Raw genomic sequence first — 22,190 nt, 5'->3', positions numbered from 1 at the left:
CTGTTTTCATGAAACCCTGCTGAAGTCTCATCCGTTTTTCTTAGTCTAGAAATTTACTAACACAAATCCACAAATTACATGTTAAATATCTCTGCAGTAGGACCTTGAAGAAACTGAAAGACATTAAAGAATATTAACAACTAAAAAGAAAATGAACATACCGAACTATCCCAGGACAATACCCAAAATCATGCTCTGGCCTTGTTTAGTTTACAAAGATAGAAACATCATTACTATTTAGAAATTAGAAGCTGTGATGCCTACCATGAAGTTACCCCTAGTTAGCCATCTCAGCAGGGAAAAAAAGCTCCCCTGCATTAAGGGGAGGGTTTTGTGAAAGCCAGTCAGCTCTGTGAAGCTCAAGAAATTTCCCTCCAGTAATTTATATCAAATGAAAATCCAGTATGTGGAATCGTAACATAAATAATTGTTGCTTGCCTTTCTTATACCCAAATCTGGATATTTAATCTGTGTTCCTCTATTTACATTCCTACTCCATGCACTAATTTATTTTATCTCATGAATTCAAGAAAGGCAATATCCAAATGATGTTCCAAACTGATAAATCTAGCTATCATCTACCCTACTATAGATAACTTCTTACCTATCTCTGTTAATACAGTCGAAAGGAAGGAATGCATTTAAATTTAAAACAAGGAACTAATTTCTACTTTTCATATTAATATTGCAAGGTGTGTTGTGGAGTAAGCTGTTGATAGCTGAGCACACTTGGACCATTTAAAAATAATAATGTTTTTAATGAGAAGAAGATTAATATCCATCTAAAAAAATCCATGGTTGTAAAGAACTGTGATAGCTTTGTAGTCACTTCAAAACTAAGGAAAAAAGTAATATTTAGAGTTGTTTCAATATTAAAAGATATTTTAATACAACTTTCAACCTCATTCAGAATTATTATTTACATACATATACACCTCATTTCAGAGCTCTATTTTTATACCTTTGAGGTATCATTTCAAAACACACTTACAATAATCTGTATTGTTCTTTTGCCTTTATTATGAGTGCTATCAACCTGCCCTTGTCTTTACGAAACAAATTCATATACTTTGCCATAATACAGCTGTCACACATTCTTTTCTTTTTTTTTTTTTTTTTTTTTTTTTTTTTTTTTGTGTGTACTAGGTCCAGGAACAATTTTGAAAGAGTAACATCTTCTGGCAACATCTGTGATATACACTTTTTCCTGGCCAGTGAAATCACAGAGACTGTGTTAATTCAATTGACTGAACCTATGTGTGGAAATCTCTAAATTTTTATACTGTTGTTCTGTTTTAGACACACGTGTTACGTGTAAGAATGCACTGAATGCCAAGTGGACTTCGTTCACCCAGGTGAAACTGGTATACTTAAAGCCTTTACTTAGTGACTGATTCAAAGACTATCACTTAGTAAAGTATAAAAAAGGACACTTCTGAATGCTTGAAAATGCATCATTTTACAGGCCCTAATTCTAAACTTTCTAAACAGTATATATTTGGCTGAATTTCTGTATAAAAAACCTACTGATACCAATGAACATTTTGAATATACAGTAACCAGACCTTTCACCACAGGCTAGTTCTACCCTAAAAATGTTGTAAATAACCCAATTTAAGTTGGGTTATTTGACCACTACAGTTCAAAGAGAAGTTACTTATAAATACAGTCAATTACTGTGACTAAGTTGTAAAAACATTCTTCAACTTCAGTTTGCACATAGCTCTTGCATGAATATGCAAACTTTCAACAAATGGCTGTATTTGGGCCATTGAATAACCTGACTCTATTCAAGCTTCCTACTGACACTAAAGGAGAACACTAGCTACCTCAGTCTTCTCTCAAATGCAGCATTCTAACATATGTGACTCCAAAGGTTAGGCAATGGAGGAAAAGTCACAGAATACATATTTGATTTATACTGTCAACTTTACTTTTTGGAAGGTAACTTAAAAGAAAACACAATGGGTAGTGCATGCTTTCCATACTACAGCTTACACAGAATCATATGACTGAAGTTGGAAGGCACCACTGGAGGTCATCTTGTCCAACTTTCCTACTCACCTAGAGTCACTTGCCAAGGATCATGTCCAGATGGGTTTTGAATAACTCCAAGATGCAAACCTCCACAACCTCACTGGGCCACCTGTGCCAGTGCTCAGTCACTGGAAATGGTTTCCAGAATTAGTTGCTCCATCACCTTCCCAGGGATCAAGGTGAGGCTGAGCAGTCTGCGGTTCCCTGGGATCTCCTTCTTGCCCTTTTTGAAGATAGGAGTGACATTTACTTTCTTTCAGTCCTCAGACACCTCTCCTGATCACCGTGACCTTTCAAAGATAATTGTGAGTGGCATTGCAATGATACCCACCATCAATGAGCTGAAAGCAGGCTTTAAAGAAGACAGAGCCAGGCTCTTTTCAGTGGTGTCCAGTGACAGGACAAGCAGCAATGAGCAAAAATTGAAACACATGAGACTGTCGGAAATATTTTTTTACTGCAAGGATGACTGAGCACTGGCACAGGTTGCCCAGAGAGGTTGTAGAATCTCCCTCCTTAGAGATATGCAAAAGCCATTTGGACATGAGCTTGGACAATCTGCTGTAGGTGATTCTGCTTGAGCAGGGGAGTTGGACAAGACACTTCCAAAGGTGCTTTCCAACCACAATCATTATGTGATTCTGTGGTTCAGCAGCAAAGGCATAATCATAAATCTGGGCAAGTCTTTCCTTCAAATATCTTATACAGAAATAAAAATGGAGCATGATGTGTTTCATCTGTCTGCTGTTCCCCTTCACTGTCAGATGTGGCATTGCAAGATTTTGCCCTCAGTTAGGCTCCTACCAAACACTACTCATTGTATAGAGTAGATCTCTCCCACAACTCAGCCTCAATCATGTTTTTTCTTGTCTCTGCCAGAGTCCCAGTTGCATTGTTTGTGAATTTCAGAGTCCCCTAAAAAATACAGTTAATCTCAGTGCCTTTTCTCATTGTCACATATGGGCAATGACTATAGAAATGTTTGAAGAAAAAGTTTCTTTTTAATCTTATACTTGTAAGATACAACAACATTCCATGAAAGAAATTTCCTCATGAGAAAAAGAAACAAAATTCATATATCCTCTGTTCCTCCTGAATATGACTTCAGGATCACCATTCTTTCTGAAATAGAACACTGGCTATCAGGACTAGTTCTCAGTGTCTAAGACCTTGTTCTCAGAGGCTGTAAAAGCTAACTTCCTCAATGAGGTGTTTCTTCTTCACAGAAGAGTCTCCTAGTAAATCACTGCAAACAACTTCCTTTCAAAAGAATTTGACTCCTCTACATCTGTGACCAATAACTCAATTACTCCACCTATAAGTGGATGCATAAATACTAACAGGATTCCAAGGCTTTCACTGACCTTTTCTCTGCTATATCACAGCAGAGAAAAGCAATGTCTGAGCCATAGGACAGTGCCACTTTTTCTTGTGCTAATACAGCCACAGTAATAACTAACATCCTGGATTCTTTTTTCTTATTTGTTGTCCTGTTCAACTTTTCAATTATAATCAGGATGTATGTTTTATTACAAGTATAGCTACTTCTCCACCCCCTCAAAATCCTGCTCTAAAAAGACATTTAAAAAAAACTGATTCCAGTTAAACTTTCCACAGAATCCAGTAGAAACTTCGTTATACAATCGATTAACTCCAGACATCTCCAGGTATCACAGCAATGGGAATAAATGGATAAAAAATCCTAGAATAAATAGATAGATACTATGTGCATAATTTTAGCTTATTCTAGAAGTTCTCTTATTTCAGGCGCTTTTTTTTCCCTCCTGTTTTGTTTTGTTTTTGTTTTTTTTAAGTAGCGACAGGTGGTGATCAAACTTATTTTGGATATTGCAAGCGCTACGTGGCCAGCTGGCATGCTGTCCAGCCTCCTAAGAATGCTTTTCTGGTCAGAGCTTTTCATGGGTTACCATGACAAACATCTGGTAATTGCATGGGACAGCAAACAGCTAAGTTTTCCCTATGTTGTCCTTAGTCTACATTCCAAAATATGTATCTTTTTATGTCCCAAACAACTTTCAGAATATTAGAAAAAAAGTGTAACATGTTTTCTGTCTTTGTAAGAGAAATATACCAGAATGGTGCATGTCTAGATAAATTGGGGAATACTCTCACAAATAAGTCTATTTCATTGTACTTGCTGCATTAAAAAAAATATCTTGACTGCAAACCAAAGTTTTCCTTTTTGTAACCACTTTTCCTTGTATTTTATTACTTTGTCCCAGTGCTCTGATATTTGTTCTGAGACCCTTTGGTACCAGCAGATCCACTGAGGCTCTATAAAATCTCAATATAACTTGACAGTAGTAGTAGCTATCTTAGATATTCTGTACACATGGGTTTCATTTTAAACACACACCAAGCCCTTCACATAGGTGCTCAACATGTTTTCACCAACAGCATCCAGCAGGGACCACGTTCGCCATCCTGTATACTTTCACGCATCTCCAGTCCCAAACTCAGAGGAATTCCAACCACTGCTTTATCCCTTTTTCTCCTCAGAATCGGATAACAAGACTCACAGCTTCAGGGGAAAAAAGATGGCAAATCATGGGATCCTCACGTTCAGAAGAGATCAAGAAGTAATCAAATTATATGTGTCTATTTGTATCTTGCTCAGGATGCATCAAAAGAAGTGTGGCCAGAAGGTCAAAGGAGGTGATTCTGCCCCTCTACTCCACTCTCTTGAGACCCCACCTGGAGTACTGCATCCAGCTCTGGAGTCCCCAACATAAGAAGGACATGGATCTGCTGGACTGTGTCCAGAGAAGAGTCACGAGGATGATCCAAGGGCTGGAGCACCTCTCTTACGAGGAGAGGCTGATAGAGTTGGGGCTGTTCAGCCTGGAGAAGAGAAGGATCCAAGGAGATCTTATTGCGGCCTTCCAGTACCTAAAGGGGGCCTACAGGAGAGCTGGGGAAGGACTTTTTACTAGGGCATGTAGCGATAGGACAAGGAGGAATGGCTTTAAACTGGAAGAGGGCAGGTTTAGATTAAACATTAGGAAGAAATTTTTCACTTTGAGGGTGGTAAGGCACTGGAACAGGTTGCTCAGAGAGGCTGTTGAGGCCCCATCACTGGAGGTGTTCAAGGCCAGGCTGGACGTGGTCTTGGGCAACCTGGTCTAGTGGGAGCTGTCCCTGTCTATGTCAAGGGGGTTGGAACTTGATGATCTTCATGGTCCTTTCCAACCTAAACCATTCTATGATTCTATGATGTCAAGCAGTTAGTTCACAGTGGAGATGCAAACTGAAAAGTATCTGAAAATTGAAGGGGCATTCATTGAAACTGCCTGTCTGATCCTAAGGGTCTTAAAGTGTAATTGTTAGAAAATGTATGAGATGAGTTCTATGTGGCTGCAGGAATTCTACTAAAATATGTTACCAGGGGAGCTTATGATCTAGTTGCACAGGATCATAATACTAGTTGGAGTTTTTACCTTAATGTCTGAAACTGTCTTTATACAATTGGCAAATCTTTTCAGAGGCTGAAAGAGGGTGAAACTGATTTTCCCTGGGATCATGCATCAAAGCATTATCATGCATCTGAATATTCTGAAGAAGATATTCAGTATGTCCAAGTAGTCCAATATTCTTCAATTATCTTCACTGTGGTCCAATAGGCACACACTGCCTTTTTTTGCAGAAAGAGATGAGGAATAGCTATTTCAGTAGCAAACAGCATTAAAGCAGCTGAACTTCTATTCTTCAAATGTTCAGAGTGTGAATCAGAGGCAGGCTGGTCCTGCCACCAAAGGTGTTAGTGTGGTGGTGGTTGGGAGCTCCTCCCAACACTTTGCCCCTGCCAATGTCATTACCTGAAACAGTAACCTAGCAGCTGTCACATCTGCCTCCCCACACCTACCATAGTAGCAGCCCAGACCTCTAAATGGGGCAGTAATAAATTTTCCCTGCTCTTCTCACGTCTGGATAGATAATGAGCACATCTGACAGAATAGCACAACTTTCCCATTCCTTCCTTTTAAATTAATTCCCAATTTCAGCTGTTACTGACCATCCTGTTGTATTATTCAACATTACATCAGTTCTCCCGGCAAGTTTCACATCTCTATATTTCTGTGGCAAGTAGAGAAGAGCAAATGTGGGTAATGGGGGCCCCCTCAGGAAGGAAATGGGAGACCTGGTCACCCAGGATATGGAGAAGGCTGAGGTACTCAATGACTTTTTTGCCTCATTCTTGACCGGCAAGGGCAGAAGGCATCACCCAAGTTGCAGAAGGCAAAGGCAGAGACTGGGAGAATGAGGGATTGCCCACTGTAGGAGATCAGGTTCGAGATCATCTGAGTAACCTGAAGGTGCACAAATCCATGGGACCTGATGAAATGTATCTGCAGGTCTGGAAGGAACTGGCAGATGAAGTTGCTAAGCCACTAGCCATCATATTTGAGAAGTCAGGCAGTCCAGTGAAGTTCCCACTGACTGCAAAAGGGGAAACATAACTCCCATATTTAAAAAGGGAAAAAAGGAAGACCTACCTGGACTTCTGCAAAGTATTTGACACCATCCCACACAACATCCTTGCCTCTAAATTGGAGACACGTGGATTTGACAGATGGATGACTTGGTGGATAAGGAATTGGCTGGATGGTCACACTCAGAGTTGTGGTCAACAGCTCAATATTCAAATGGAGACTAGTGACAAGTGGCGTTCCTCAGGGGTCAGTATTGTGACCATCGCTGTTCAACATCCTTGTTGGTGACATGGATGTTGGGATTGAGTGCACCCTCAGCAAGTTTGCCGATGACACCAAGCTGTAAGGTGTGGCCAACATGCTGGAGGGAAGGGATGCCATCCAGAGGGACCTGGACAGCTTTAAGCGGTGGGCCCATGCAAACCTCATGAAGTTCAACAAGGCCAAGTGCAAGGTCCTGCATGTGGGTCAGGGCAATCCCAAGCACAAATAAAGGCTGGGTGGAGAATGGATGTAGAGCAGCCCTGAGGAGAAGGACTTGGGGGTGTTGGTGAATGAGAAACTCAACATGACACAGAAATGTGCGCTCACAGTTCAGAAAGCCAACAGCATCCTGGGCTGCATCAAAAGCAGGGTGGCCAGCAGGTCAAGGGAGGTGATTCTGCCCCTCTACTCTGCTCATGTGAGACCCCACCTGGAGTACTGCATCCACCTCTGGAGCCCCCAGCATAAGAAGGACATGGACCTGTTGGAGCAGGTCCAGAGGAAGGCCACAAAAATGATCAGAGGACTGGAGCAGCTCTCCTATGAAGACAGGCTGAGGGAGTTGGGGTGGTTCATCCTGGAGAAGAAAAGGCTCTGGGGAGATCTTATTGTGACCTTCCAGCACTTAAAGAGGGCCTACAGGAAAGGTGGAGAGGCACTCTTTATCAGGGAGTATAGTGATAGGACGAGGGGTAATGGTCTTAAACTGAAAAAGGATAGATTTAGAACAGATATTAGGAAGAAATTCTTTACTGTGAGGGTGGTGAGACACTGTAACAGGTTGTCCAGAGAAATTGTGGATGCCTTATCCCTGAAGTGTTCAAGGCCAGTTCAACTTTGAGTAACCTAGTCTAGTGGAAAGTGTCACCGGCCATGGCAGGGGGGGTTGGAACTAGGTTAAGGTCCCTTTCAACTCTAAGCATTCTTTGATTCTATGAAAAGACCTGAGCAGCTCTTCACTCAGCCAAAAATGTTTCTATGAGATAAACTATGCATAAATCAGCAAATCTTTATTTAGTTATTCACCTAGCTTGAATGATCAGGATATTCATATGCTGACTGTACTCACAATCTAGCATATTCATCAGTGTATGGCTTCCCTGCACAGATGTATTAACCTTGCATTATTTTAATCTGCTAAAATACTACATTACAGAGCTGTATAAATACTACCTATGTTACTTTCTCTTTCAGAAGTAGAAGGAATTTCTTTCAAGTTAGAAGTATTGCTTAGAATATTAATCAGCTTTTGAGTTCCAATTAACTACATGGATCACATGCTTGACAATTACCAGGACCAAGTCATCAGCACTTTTTCTTGGAGCAGAAACAAAAATAAAAGCATTGCAAGGCATTCCTTAGTGTGCATTTTGCAGGCCTGTGCACCTTATATGAGAAATAAATATAATGGTGAATATTCACATTAGACTGCAGTGAGAGCAGGGCTGCTACAAAAGGGAAAATGAGAAGCCAACGGTGATCATGGCACAGTGTCCTCACCAACCAGGGCACCATCCCACCATATCTGAACAGGGTGGGCAGAGTAGTGTGCCGATAACAAGGTCCATTGACAGTCCCAGAAAAAGTGAGGTGCTGAACCAGGTCCAGGGTTCACCCCAGTATTCCAGTCAGGAGCAGCAGGAGGTAGAGCCAGATAAACGGCTGGAGGCAAGACTGAAACATGGGTCTGCCAGAGATAGAACTCAAAGCAAACTAGCTACAAGTTCGGTCAAGGTCCATGCAGAAAACAAGGCTGGAGGCAGGACTTGAGACAAGTACATCAACAACATAGTTCAGGCAAAGACTAAATGTCCAGGCCAGAGCTTAAATGGAGTGCCTGAAGCATTTAACAAAGCAAAGAGGGCAACACTTTGAATTAATAGTTTCCTCCTAACATAACGAATGAAAGAAACTTCCTTGCTTCTGGATGTTTTAATGCACAGAATTATCTACAAGTAGGAGGAAATGCGTAATTGAAGGGATCTGGACTGGTAAAACAGAATTTAAAACTATCATGTGAAACTTAGTGACATATGAGCATATTAAAGCAGCTGGTATTTAATCTAGTCTACCATTAGGGGTTGTTATGGGTTTACTGTGTAAGGGAATAGAATTTTCCTTAGGTCCTAAGTTTCTACACACTTTTTCTATGCGTTGGTTTTACAGCACTAGGATGCCAAAATATATCTGTCTCTCACTGCCCTTACTTTTTCTCCAAGTAGCCACTCTTTTCAACAAGATAGACTTAAGTTTCTCTTCACAATGTCTTGGAAGTTGGTCAAAGGTCATTATCTTACCCTGATGCCTATATTCATAAAGCCTCATAATTTATTATCCTAACATGGAAGAAGAGTAGCCAGAGTTGGTTCTTCTTCCAAAAAGATCTAGTCTCCTTAGTTTTTTATTCATAAGTCTGCTTTGTAGATTGTCTGAAGCTTTTCTTAACTACAGTTATAAATGAGAAGAATGCAGAAGTACAAAAATATTCAGATTCTTCAGATGAAACTTTACGAATCCATGCATTTCAAAGCAAATGAAGCAACAGTCTGAGTAAATCCAAAAGTCACTAGCAGTGTCCAAGATTCCCTCATTTATTGGCAAGATGATCTGGCTGTGTGAGGTTGGCTAACAACATCAGAAAGTAAAAATGCCTTTTCTTGTACCACCTTCAGAGGAACCCATAAGACTTTCTGGCACTCTCTGAAGCAAACTTGGAATGCCTCCAGATCATCAATAGTAAGAGAGACAGACAGATTCACAGCTTTATCTAGTAAGGATGATGAAAATGGAAGTTGCAAAATACTCTCATCAACTTCAAGAACAAAAGAAAAGATAAGTTCAATGAATTTTCACTGGGAAAAAAATGTAGTTTGATAATACAGACTGAATGGAAAAATTCTTGTGGAACTCAGAGAAAAAAATCAATATATTCAAAACCTATAAAGCTGCAGGCCAGGATAATATGTCTGAAGACTTACTCTAAGCAAAGATCAAAAAAGAACCTGAGCATTCTAAGATACCTCAGTCAATTATAAGAAAAGGAATGCATGTCAAAGAATAAAAAAAGGAGCCATCATCAAATAAATTGAATAAAAGAACTAAGAGTCCCAGAGAAATTGTGCAAAGTTACTCTGAAAATTATTTCCCATGCTTTCAACTGCAGCTTTCAAGAGCACAACGCTGGAGAGGTTTTTTCCCTATTTGATCAGAATTTCACACAGTATTATTAAATAAAGTAACAATGGATAGAACTCATTAAGGGTAACAAGCAAATTAAACAAAAGCAAAACAGTTTTCACTGTAGATGTCTAGGGCAAATATTTAGAACAAAATCAACAAACAATAAAGTTGAGATCTTGCAGTTAGTGTTACTACCCACAACACTGCAAACAGTATAAATGAGAAGGTGGACTTACCTTTGCTATATTTCAAGAACACTGGACAAAGATTTCACTAAACAAACCCTATTCTGGCAAACCCAAAGCAGAAATAAAGAGAGGTCATTCCAGAGGGACCATTCAAAACACAGTAATGGCTGATGCACCAACTTTACAAATCAACAGCTTTAAGAGATTAAAGGTACTGGCCCACCATAAGATTGTTTAGGAACTAATCTCTCCTGTAAGCACACAACAGTGCAAGGGATGGACTGTATTTGATTGGACAAGACCTATGAACAAAAAAAAAAAAGCAAAAGTTTTCAGTCTGTAACTGTATAGTAGACCTAACACTTCAGTGGAGACTGGTTCCAAGTTCAGATACAGCTTTCCAAACCCAGACATTTCAAATTTATTTATGTGAAAAACACCTGGTGAACACATTAGGAAAAAGTGAACAGTTTTCTTCCGTATGAGAACTCAAGAATAGATTTTAAAATACAGAAGACTCAATCTCTGAGTCTGTCTGAGCAGTGAGAGAAAATTTCATTTCTAAAAATTAGATATTTTTCCCTGAAAGTTACAAGCAAGTGAAAAGTAATCATTTATTTTCTCTGTTTCTTCTCCACAACAGTTACTACCATTGATCACTGTGTAAGGTACAACAAACACACACATATACATAATACCTAATAAGCACCCTTAAAATATATGTCATTAAGGACTTGAATTACTTTTTTGAAGTTTGGCTAGTAGAACTCAGTGGACACTAGAATACAACGACTTTGCCAAATTAAATATAAAGCAAGAACACACATAAATTATTCCCCTCTTCCCCGGACATATTCATTTAATTGATTGCCCAGATTTTACACTTTAACTATTTTACCATTCACCTGGTCTACTTATATTAGTATTTAGAAACAAAGAGACAGATAAGTGATCTGTGAAAAGCTTTCTACTTTTTCATTACTCTTCAGCAACACAGTTTGAGCAGCTTATTACAAAAACATAAGAAGGTAACAGATTCCAACCCAGTAGTCTCTAGTTTCATTACTTTCTGACATTCAATGCAGGTATTACAGCAATGCTTTGGCAAGAACATATATGCCCCCTATAGGTTTAATGTATTCTTACCACAGATAGATGGAAATAAATGAAAGGATCATTAAGCATTTCCTAAACAGAAAATCCAGTATTAGAAATATTATATTATGTCTTTCAATAAGTATATGTTTACATACACACAAAGCAAATATGAAGTTATTCTTTAAACCTTAATTATCCTCCCTGTCTAAACCTCTTTTCTTTTGAACATAATTCTTTTAGCATGCACAACAGAGACTACCCCAAGTATTTCCTTTCCTGAGCAATGTTCCCTCCCCACCACTCTCTCCAGTTGTCCCCCAGCTCTCCCAAGTAAACCACTGAAACTTCTTTAGAAGTGTAGCATTTTTATTCCGAGTTTATGATAACTTATAATGCAAATTTATAGCACTACAGACATGATTTGTAATAATGTTGTTACAATTACATTTGTATTTTAAAAGCTGGATCATAATTTTTACCTCCTTTAACAGTAATGACATGGTGTTTTGGAAAAACCATTAGCATTCCGTTCAATACGCTGTTTTATATATACAATTAGGTCTACAGAGGTAGGTAAGACATGGGTGATAAATTTTGACCATTTAATGGCTTCCACACACTAAAACTGAGGAGACAGCATTTTGTTTGGTCTCTTAAAATCAGTAAATTCCAATTAGTTTTTAATTTTAATTTTTAAAGGCCTGATTGTAGATCTCATCCAAATTTCTACTGGTATATCACAGCAAGTATGACAATTCTGAATAAAGATAAAGCATGAATTTTTATTCCAAGGTACCTTATTCAGTCTTACCTCAGTGTTCTTAAATCCCACAGTTTGATACCATCACCAGCAGCTGTGGTCATGAAAAGATTGTAAGCTTCGGGTTGCTGAGTGCTGAATGATGACCCCTATAAAATATAAAATAAGTTTCAGATAACTATTCTTGTGGTGCTAAATATTTGTAGAATCATAGAACATCTCAAGTTGGAAGGGACCCAGAGGCATCATCAAGTCCAACTCCCTGCTCCTCACAGGACTATCTAAAATTAAACCATATGACTAGGAGCATTGTCCAGACATTCTTTGAACTCTGACATGCTCAGTACTGTAACCACTTCCTTGGGGAGTCTGCTCCAGTGACCGATCACCCTCTCAGTGAAGAACTTATTCCATTTAAAAATAAAAAATAAATATTTATTAGGTTACATGATAAAAAGCTTGTCTGCACACACACAAAGGAGAACAGAGGAGAGCTGATATGTGGAGGAACCCCCATAACCCAGTCAGAGAAATGAAGTACTTCCTCGACTCCTCTCAGTATTGTCCCAGGACAGCCATGAGCCCTTTGGTCCAGGGGTGACACCCACCACGATGAGTCAACAGAAGAAGCTCTCAGGGTGATCTCACAGACTGATGGGAATTACTACTTATCAGGGTATGGGATCCATTATGGGATGTAGGGGAAGATAATTTTGTGATTACACAAGACATTATAGGATGGTTAGGTTAGGAAATAACAGTGGGGAAAGGGAAGGATCGAAGTGGTTTGTGGAAGGACAAGTGCGGGAAAATAGAGGGGAAAGGGAATTAAAGGAGACAGTTGTGTGTAAACAGACTGCTGCTCAGTGGATTTGGCCATGCCTTGGACCTGATCAGCACAACCTTTCTTGTCTTCCTATTGAAATCCATTTCTAACTATTTTCCTGGGTGAAGGGACTCTCTATCAGCATACATGTATATGGAGGTCTAAGAGTCAGCAACTGCATAGGGGACCACAAGAGACCTGTGTGTCCTGGAATGAGTGAGGGCCTGGCTGCCACCAACTGGAGTGGGGCCATAGATCAGATGGCCTGTTGGTCTGAGTGCTAAGAACTGGAAAGACTGGAGTGAGTGAAATTAAATGCCAGTAACTAAAGCTGGACCAAGTGTCTGTGGTCCAAACAACTGTAGTAAGTGAGGGGCAAGTAGGGGTGCATAAGCCAGCGTGTCATCACTAGCAGACTTCAAGCTGGAATAGTCAGCAAGTAGGTGAAGTGGTTTGGGAGCCAGGTATGCGAGCGTGTTCTGGGGAGTGAAGCATCTGGAGGAGCTGGCTACCAGAGGAACCAGGGTCCAGACCAACCGCCAGAGAGACAAAGGCTCACATGCCCAGGTCCCAGCAGCTGAGGACTGCAGAGATCCAAGGCCAGTTACTGGATAGTTTGTGTCTAAGCCCAGCTTCTGGAGCAATACACATTGTATTTATGTATATATTTTCCACTAATGGACTTTCATCCTAATCAGCCAAAGAAGGGAAGAGGATGAAAGATCATGGAGAACAGAAGAGGTGCCTGGGGACAAGAGGAAAGCCAATGTCACTCCAATCTTCAAAAAGTGCAAGAAGGAGGACCCAGGAAACTACAGGCCAGTCAGCCTCACCTCCTTCCCTGGAAAGGTGATGGACCAGCTCATTCTGGATGTCATCTCTAAGCCTGTGGAGGAAAAGAAGGTTTATCAGCAGTGGTTAACAGTTTCAGCAAGCGGAAATCATGCTTGACCAATCTGATAGCCTTCTATGATAGCATGACTGTCTGGGTAGATGAGGGGAAAGCAGTGGATGTTGTCTACCTCGACTTTAGCAAGGCTTTTGACACGGTCTCCCATAACATCCTCGTAGGTAAGCTTAGGAAGTGTGGGTTAGATGAGTAGACAGTAAGGTGCATTGAGAACTAGCTGAATGGCAGAGCTCAGAGGATTGTGATCAGCGGTGCAGAGTCTACTTGGAGGTCTGTAGCTAGCAGTGTTCCCCAGGGGTCAGTACTGGGCCCAGTCTTGTTCAACATATTCATCAATGACCTGGATGAGGGATGTCATGGTTTGGCCTCAGCCAGCAACAAAGAACCACGCAGCTGCTCGCTCGACTCCCACAGCCGTGGGAAAAATCGGCAGAAAAAGGCCAAACTCGTGTGTTGAAATGGTGCAATTTAACAGAACAGCCAAAGGGAAGAAGAAAGAAAAACAGTAACACCGATAAAGGAGTATAAGAACTCGATTACAGTACCGCCGCGCAGTGCACCGCTGCAACCCACCCCCGCGCGGCGACTGCCTACCTCCCCCCGGCTAGCGCCTCTTATAGCTGGGCATGGGTCACGTGGTATGGAATACCTGCCTCCCCTGCCGGCTCCTTGGGGAAATTAACCCCATCCTTGCTGGAACCAGGACAGGGAACAGAGTGTACCCTCTGCAAGTTATCAGCAGTGATACAAAACTGGGAGGAATGGCTGATACGCCAGAAAGCTGTGCTCCCATTCAGCAAGACCTGGACAGGCTAGAGAGCTGAGTGGAGAGGAACATAATGAAGTTTAACAAGGGCAAGTGCAGGGTCCTGCACCTAGGGAGGAATAACCCCATGCAGCAGTACAGGTTAGGGGTTGACCTGCTGGAAAGCAGCTCTGTGAAGAAGGACCTGGAGTCCTGGTGGACAACAAGATGATCATGAGCCAGCAATGTGCCCTTGTGGCCAAGAAGGCCAATGGTATCCTGGGCTGCGTTACAAAGAGTGTGGCCAGCAGGTCAAGGGAGGTTATCCTCTTCCTCTACTCTGCCCTGGTGAGGCCACATCTGGAGTACTGTGTCCAGTTCTGGGCTATCCAGTTCAAGACAGACAAGGAACTACTGGAGAGAGTCCAGCAGAGGGCTACAAAGATGTTCAAGGGACTGGAGCTCCTCTCTTATGAGGAAAGGTTCAGAGACCTGGGTCTGTTTAGCATGAAGAAGACAAGACTGAGGGGGGATCTCATCAATGTTTATAAATATGTAAAGGCGGGTGTCAAGACGATGGGGCCAGACTCTTTTCAGTGGTGCCCAGCAACAGGAAAAGGGGCAATGGGCACAAACCGGAACACAGGCATTTCCATCTGAGGGTGACAGAGCACTGGAACAGGCTGCCCAGAGAGGTTGTGGAGTCTCCTTCTCTGGAGATATTCAAAACCCACCTGGGCATGATCCTGTGCAACCTGCTCTAGGTGATCTGCTTTAGCAGGGGAGTTGGACTAATTGATCTCCGGAGGTCCCTTCCAACCCCCACCATTCTGTGATTCTGTGAGCCTGTTGGTGATGTCTGTGTTTGTGTTAATGCTGAAAGTTTTTCTGTTGATCTGTGTGATTGGCTGTGTGTATACGTATATAGTTGCCAACTGTATACACAAGCTCACCCTCACTACTGGTTGGACTCAGGGGCAGGGAGCTATAGCAGCCTCAACTCCATTGGGCTACTGGATTCAGCTTCTCCTAACAATATTTTATCAAAACTTCAGAAGTTTTATTTTGCTTTGCATAGCCAACTATATTCAGTTCACACAAACTTCCTGGACATATCCTATATGATTGCTATTCAATATTTCTTCAGAAGATGGCCCTTCAAAAACTATCATCGCAAAAGCTTCTCCCTACAACGTGCCCTTTTTTAAGTTCACACCCGTTTGCAGTCATTACAAGGTCTTGAAAGAAAGGTTGAGATTACTATCCTCAAAACCCTTTAAAAGCAGTAAGACCTCAATGTTTTCCCAGATTCTTAAAGGAAGGTTCAGATTATATTTTCTATCTTCATTCAACATTTTCTTAATACTGGGCGGCAGCAAACCATACCAGGTATTAATATTGCTCAGCTTCATATCAAGGAAGTTTCATGTTGTCAAGACAAACTAAATATTTTATACTTTTTCATAGGCATACCTAGAATATTGATCAATTAGACAAATGTGATATGGTCTGTGGCTATTCATTAGCAAATCATAAATTCCATCAGCTAATTAGAAGACTGTAAAGCAGAAAATATATGTACATAATGCAAGCTGGGAACATTCTAGAAATTTCTAGTTTAAAGTTACTTTTTTCAGATTGTGAATATAATTTTCATCTACATGAGAAACAAGAAAATTACAAATATAAAACCTTAAGGAATTAACTATCTTGACAAAGTCAAACTACATAATACAGACAACCAGAGTACTGATGGTAACCTATGTTTAGCCCTGACATAAGTGGGCATACTTTCCATTGACTTCAGTAACAATTGCATTCATTCATAACAGGACTGATTTTGGTTTCATACCTTTAAATAATTAAATCAAGTATATCTTTAACCTCTCATCTTTTAACATTCACATTGGCAAATACTGGCCTTTTTGCTAGCTACAAACTTCTTTCTCCGAGGAACTAAATATAAACCATTAAAACTCCTTTTTTGTTTTCCTTGCCATTCACACTCTTGATTTGGCTGAATACATCACAGAAACCTCAAGGCCACTTCCTGCAATCAGTGCTTGACTGCCAAGCATCTTCCATTTGTTATGAAAACTGGTGTATAGCTGGAAAATGCTCTAGTATTTAGTCAACAGAATTCCCCAAATGGCAAGACAAAGTGGGACACTCAGCATTAAAAAGACTATAGGAGATTTCACTTACTTTGCTTTAAGGTTTCCTTCCTACACTAAGGATTACCACAGCCTGTTCCAACAGGTGAACTAAAATGAACTGTGCAACAGATTTCCCAACAAAATCTACACATTCTCACATTAGCTGTGTATAACTATAAAAAAGAGTAATTGTAAAAGCTAGAGTAGTTGTCCAAAGGATAGTATTCATTAAAAGTTACAGAGCACCCTTTCTTTTTGTGTTTTTGAAACCTTTCTTCACCATCCCTTTCTTCAGTCAGTAATGATCAGAGTCCAATACAGAAAGTTCTACAAACACATGCATATTTACTTCATGCACTACTCCTTTACTTTAGAATACACTAACAGTAATACGGGTAAGAAGTGTAATCCCTTTGTTCGTTCCCTGCCCTGATATTTTGTCATTAATATACTTTACTAATATAAAGCTATACCTGTATTTTCAATCTACATTTGCTACTGAATATTGCTGTAGAAGATGAGAAAATATATACTAGTTGGGACAATATGCAAGCTGAATTTTATTTATCCCTTTGTTTTTATAGTCCAATAATTTATGATAATCTATAATTTATGAGAATCTAATGCAAAAAGTAGCATATTCCAGCACACTGTTCAAACTATATTCTTTCATTCTGACAGAAAAATCACTTGCCTGTGCCCCATCATCTTCCTCATCCACCACTGTAATCCCTTCTCAGCTTCTCTTTAGGCTGACTTGCATTGCAACTTCCACATAAAATTTGGCCCCAGGAAGGACATGGTTCAACAGAATCCCTGTCTCATTCACTGATTCCATATGAACACCATTGACACCATCCAAACAGTGCAGCTGCCTTATGCTAAAGCCATCTATCAATAAATGTCTCAGAAAACACTCCACATCTTCCAGGAAAGCGCATACCTTCAAACAGGTTTGTCACTATGGCTAGGAAAAAGTTAACTGACTGAAACTTCTGAGTTTCCTATTACATTTTTCAGCCTTCACATCATCTACATTTCCTAATTAATGGACTAATGAATTTAAAACAAAAGGGCTTGGGCAGAAAACTAGAAAATTTGTTGTTTCTCTGAATATGAATGTAATCTGTAACTGTGTTTGCTAGCCGAACATAATACCATCCAGATATTTGTGGTTGATATGGATAGATTACTGTTAAAGAATATGTTTTGCAGCTTTATAAACGTATTGTTAACACTAAAACTCTGAATCTTTGTGGTCTGATCTCCAATTGCCATCTATTTCTGTATCTCAGAGGTTCCTAAACTCTAAGACAGGAACACAATTTTGATATTTCAATCAATTCATTTTGCTATGTTTCTTAAAAGTTAGTACACAAACCAATGGAACCAAGAAAAGTCACATAGTACTTGGGTAATTATTGATAATCGATTTTCATTAGGTGATCTTATGTTTCAAACCAAAATAGTCAAGTTGGAAATCACTGGTCTAATAAAACAACTTACAGCGGTGTTAATCCATTATTATCAGCTTAGGATATTTGCCTTTTCAGGCTTGGTATAAGATGGCTAAGGGCTACTTATCAGAGTGAGATGAAGTTACTAAAGCCAGAAGAGCAACATTTGCTCTTTGCCTCAGAAGGAGCTTAATGACATCACTTGGGTCTAGTAACACCCTGCACTAAAATATCATAAGCATTTCTGAGAGTAGGGTCTGGAAACCACACACAGGTTCAGGGAAGAGTGGAGGGTCTCTCAACACCAGCCTATCACTGAAAAGTGGGAGATTTCGACCAGTTTCCTGAGGCTGAGGAGAAAAATGAATGTCTTTCCCCCAGCTCCTAAGCAAACACTCTGAAAAGTAAACTATCACCACCACTTCTGCACAGGACCATGTATTTAGCCCAGTTTCCTGATGAAATTATGCTTATGCAACTGTACTGTCTGCTGATTCCCATCCAGAATTTTTTTAACCTGCCTCACTATTTAAATCCAATCTGACAGAGATAAAGGTCCTATGATAATTACGTTTCCACAAGATACATGTAGATGAGTAATTAGCAGACATTCAAACCAGCACAGCTATTAAGGAAAATTATTTTGTTTGACAAGCCATTAACCAGCGGACACATGAGTAATTTGGAACAGGCATGCAGTATGGCATGTAATAAGAACATGACAAGACAAGGTTGTGATAGGGGAGGAGTGTTTAGAGTACAAAGGGAACAAAACTGAAAGTGCATGTGGTGGGGAGATAAAGGTTAAAAAGAACACAATAGTCAAATTGGAGTTATTGCGGATTTGGAGGGCAATATTTAAGGACCCAGGCTTAAAATCCTTTAGCAAGGATGCTTAATTAGTTTTGTTACTGCTGGAAGAACCTGTGTTCAAAGACAGACAACCTTTGTATCGAAATTACATGGTATGCCCCAAGCACTTCAGGGAAACTTGGGGCCAAATTGCTTTTTAAGGAAACAAAAATACACTAAGGTTTGGAATAATAAATATTAACATGCTGAATTAACTCGAGATTATAAAGGTTCTAAGCAAGCAGTATAAGGCCTAAAGTTCTGCAAGCAATTTAATTGTGTAAGCCTTAATCATATAGGCAGATATTTTAATCATAAGGCAGATATTGTAGTAGGAGTCTGTTATAGACCGCCCAACCAGGATGAGGAGGCAGATGAAATATTCTATAAACGGCTGGGAGAAGTCTCAAGATCGCGAGCTCTAGTCCTCGTGGGAGATTTCAATTTGCCGGACATCTGCTGGGAATACAATACAGCAGGGAGGGAACAGTCTAGAAAGTTCCTGGAAGGTACTGGGGATAACTTCTTAACACAACTAGTGAAAGAGCCAACTAGGGAAGGTGCCCTGCTGGATCTGTTGTTTGTAAACAGGGAAGGTCTTGTGGGGGATGTGATGGTCGGAGGCCGTCTTGGCAACAGTGACCACGAAATGATAGAGTTCTCAATTCTGAGAGAAGCAAGGAAGGGGGTCAGCAGAACTGCCCCCTTGGACTTCCAGAAAGCGGACTTTGGGCTCTTCAGGAGCTTGGTTGACAAAGTCCCCTGGGAGGCAGTCCTCCAGGGCAAAGGAGCCCAGGAAGCCTGGATGTCTTTCAAGACGGAAGTCCTAAAGGCGCAGGAGCAGGCTGTCCCCGTGTGCCGGAAGACAAGCCGTCGGGGAAAAAGACCGGCCTGGCTAAGCAGGGAGCTAGTGTTGCAGCTTAGGGAAAAAAAAGAGGATATACGGCCTTTGGAAGGAAGGGCAGGCCACCCAGGAGGACTACAAAGAGGTAGTGAAGCAATGTAGGGAAAAAATCAGAAGGGCCAAAGCTCAGCTAGAGCTAAACCTGGCTTCTGTTGTCAAGGACAACAAAAAAAGTTTCTATAAATATATTAGCGATAAAAAGAGGACCAAGGATAATATCTGTCCTCTAGTAGATGGGGCCGGTAACGTAGTAACCAAGGATGAGGAAAAGGCTGAGGTACTTAATGCCGTCTTTGCCTCAGTCTTCAGCAGTAGGACCAGTTGTTCCTTGAATTCCCCGACCCCTGAGCTAGAATACAGGGATGGGGAGCAGAATGAAGCCCCTGTAATCCAAAGGGAAATGGTGAGGGACCTGCTTCAGCACCTGAAGGTGCACAAATCTATGGGGCCGGATGGGATCCATCCAAGAGTACTGAAGGAGCTGGCGGAAGTGCTCACCGGCCCACTGTGCATCATTTATGAACAGTCCTGGATAACTGGGGAGGTCCCAGCTGACTGGAGGTTGGCAAATGTGACACCCATCCATAAGAAGGGCCGGAAGGAGGATCCAGGGAACTACAGGCCAGTCAGTCTGACATCGGTGCCTGGGAAGGTCATGGAGCAGATCATCCTCAGTGCCATCACACGGCACATGCAAGAGAACAGAGTGATCAGGCCCAGTCAGCATAAGTTTGTGAAAGGCAGGTCATGCCTGTCAAACCTGATCTCCTTCTATGACAAGGTGACCCACTTGGTGGATGTTATCTACCTGGATTTTTGCAAGGCTTTTGACACCGTTTCCCATAGCATTCTCCTGGAAAAACTGGCTGCTCATGGCTCGGACAGGTATACTCTTCGCTGGGTAAAAAACTGGCTGGATGGCCGTGTCCAGAGAGTGGTGGTAAATGGAGTTAAATCCAGTTGGTGTCCAGTCACGAGTGGTGTCCCCCAGGGATCGGTGCTGGGGCCCGTTCTCTTTAATATCTTTATCAATGATCTGGATGAGGGGATCGAATGCTCCCTCAGTAAGTTCGCAGACGACACTAAACTAGGGGGGCGTGTTGATCTGCTTGAGGGTAGATTGGCTCTGCAGAGGGATCTGGACAGGCTGGACAGATGGGCTGAGGCCAATGGTATGAGGTTCAACAAGGCCAAGTGTCGGGTCCTGCACTTGGGTCACAACAACCCCATGCAGCGCTACAGACTGGGGGCGGAGTGGCTCGAAAGCTTCCTGGCAGAAAAGGACCTGGGGGTGTTGGTGGACAGCCAGCTGAGCATGAGCCAGCAGTGTGCCCAGGCAGCCAAGAAGGCCAACACCATCCTGGCCTGCATCAGGAATAGTGTGGTGAGCAGGACTAGGGAAGTAATCATCCCCCTGTACTCGGCACTGGTGAGGCCTCACCTCGAGTACTGTGTTCAGTTTTGGGCCCCTCACTACAAGAAGGACATTGAGGTGTTGGAGCGTGTCCAGAGACGGGCTACAAAGCTGGTGAAGGGTCTGGAGGACAAACCTTATGAGGAACGACTGAGGGATCTGGGGTTGTTTAGCCTGGAGAAGAGGAGGCTGAGGGGAGACCTTATCACCCTCTACAACTACCTGAAAGGAGGTTTTAGAGAGATGGGAGCTGACCTCTTCTCCCTGGTGACAAGTGATAGGACAAGAGGAAACGGGTTCAAGTTATGTCAGGGCAGGTTTAGATTGGATATTAGGAAGCATTTTTTCACTGAAAGGGTTATTAAACATTGGAATAGGCTGCCCAGAGAGGTGGTGGATTTACCATCCCTGGAGGTGTTTAAGAAAAGGGTAGATGCTTAGGGACATGGTTTAGAAGTGGTGGTGTTTTTATCAGGGTAGGTTAACGGTTGGACTTGATGATCTTAAAGGTCCCTTCCAACCTCACTAATTCTATGATTCTATATATGGAGCTTCAAGAGCTAGGCATGTCTTTTGTGGTTTTTCTCTCCTGGACTTCAGTAAGCTAAGTTGCACTGTTTTGGATCCAGGACTAACAGCTCTTTATATATCAAATCCTAAGTAACTACTAATCTAAAGCAGATGCCAAATGGGAATTAATGTGCCACAAGTAATATAAATATATAAACAAAAATCTGGTAATAAGCACACTACCCAGAACAACTTCTTCCCTAGGTCAGTTTTTTTCTGTTAAGATTTTGCCCAGCTTCCTCTTTTCCTTCAACTTTTTTTCTTCATCCAATACTTTAAATTTGTCACAGCCCCATAAGTCTAGCTCTAAAATGGCCTTTTTATAAGTTTCAGAATATCTATCTCCCATCTGAGAAATGCTTGCTACATTCTTGCTCT

The 22,190-nt window shown here is 41.3% G+C and overlaps 1 protein-coding gene across 1 annotated transcript in view; it reads right to left on the bottom strand.

Annotated features, from left to right (window-relative positions):
* WDR27 (WD repeat domain 27) overlaps positions 1-22,190 on the bottom strand; it is a gene marked incomplete at both ends in the record, with an annotated part of 133,242 nt that overhangs the window by 67,379 nt on the left and 43,673 nt on the right. Inside the window, one exon of the mRNA XM_082480707.1 lies at positions 12,030-12,127. Within this exon, the coding sequence (XP_082336833.1) occupies positions 12,030-12,127 (98 nt within the window). The remainder of the gene's footprint in view (positions 1-12,029; positions 12,128-22,190) is intronic.

The sequence above is a fragment of the Vanellus vanellus genome, assembly GCF_965231255.1.
Source record: "Vanellus vanellus genome assembly, chromosome: 3".
Lineage (NCBI taxonomy): Eukaryota > Metazoa > Chordata > Aves > Charadriiformes > Charadriidae > Vanellus > Vanellus vanellus.
The sequence above is the reverse complement of the archived record's forward strand: the minus strand, read 5'-3'. Positions and strand labels throughout refer to the sequence as shown.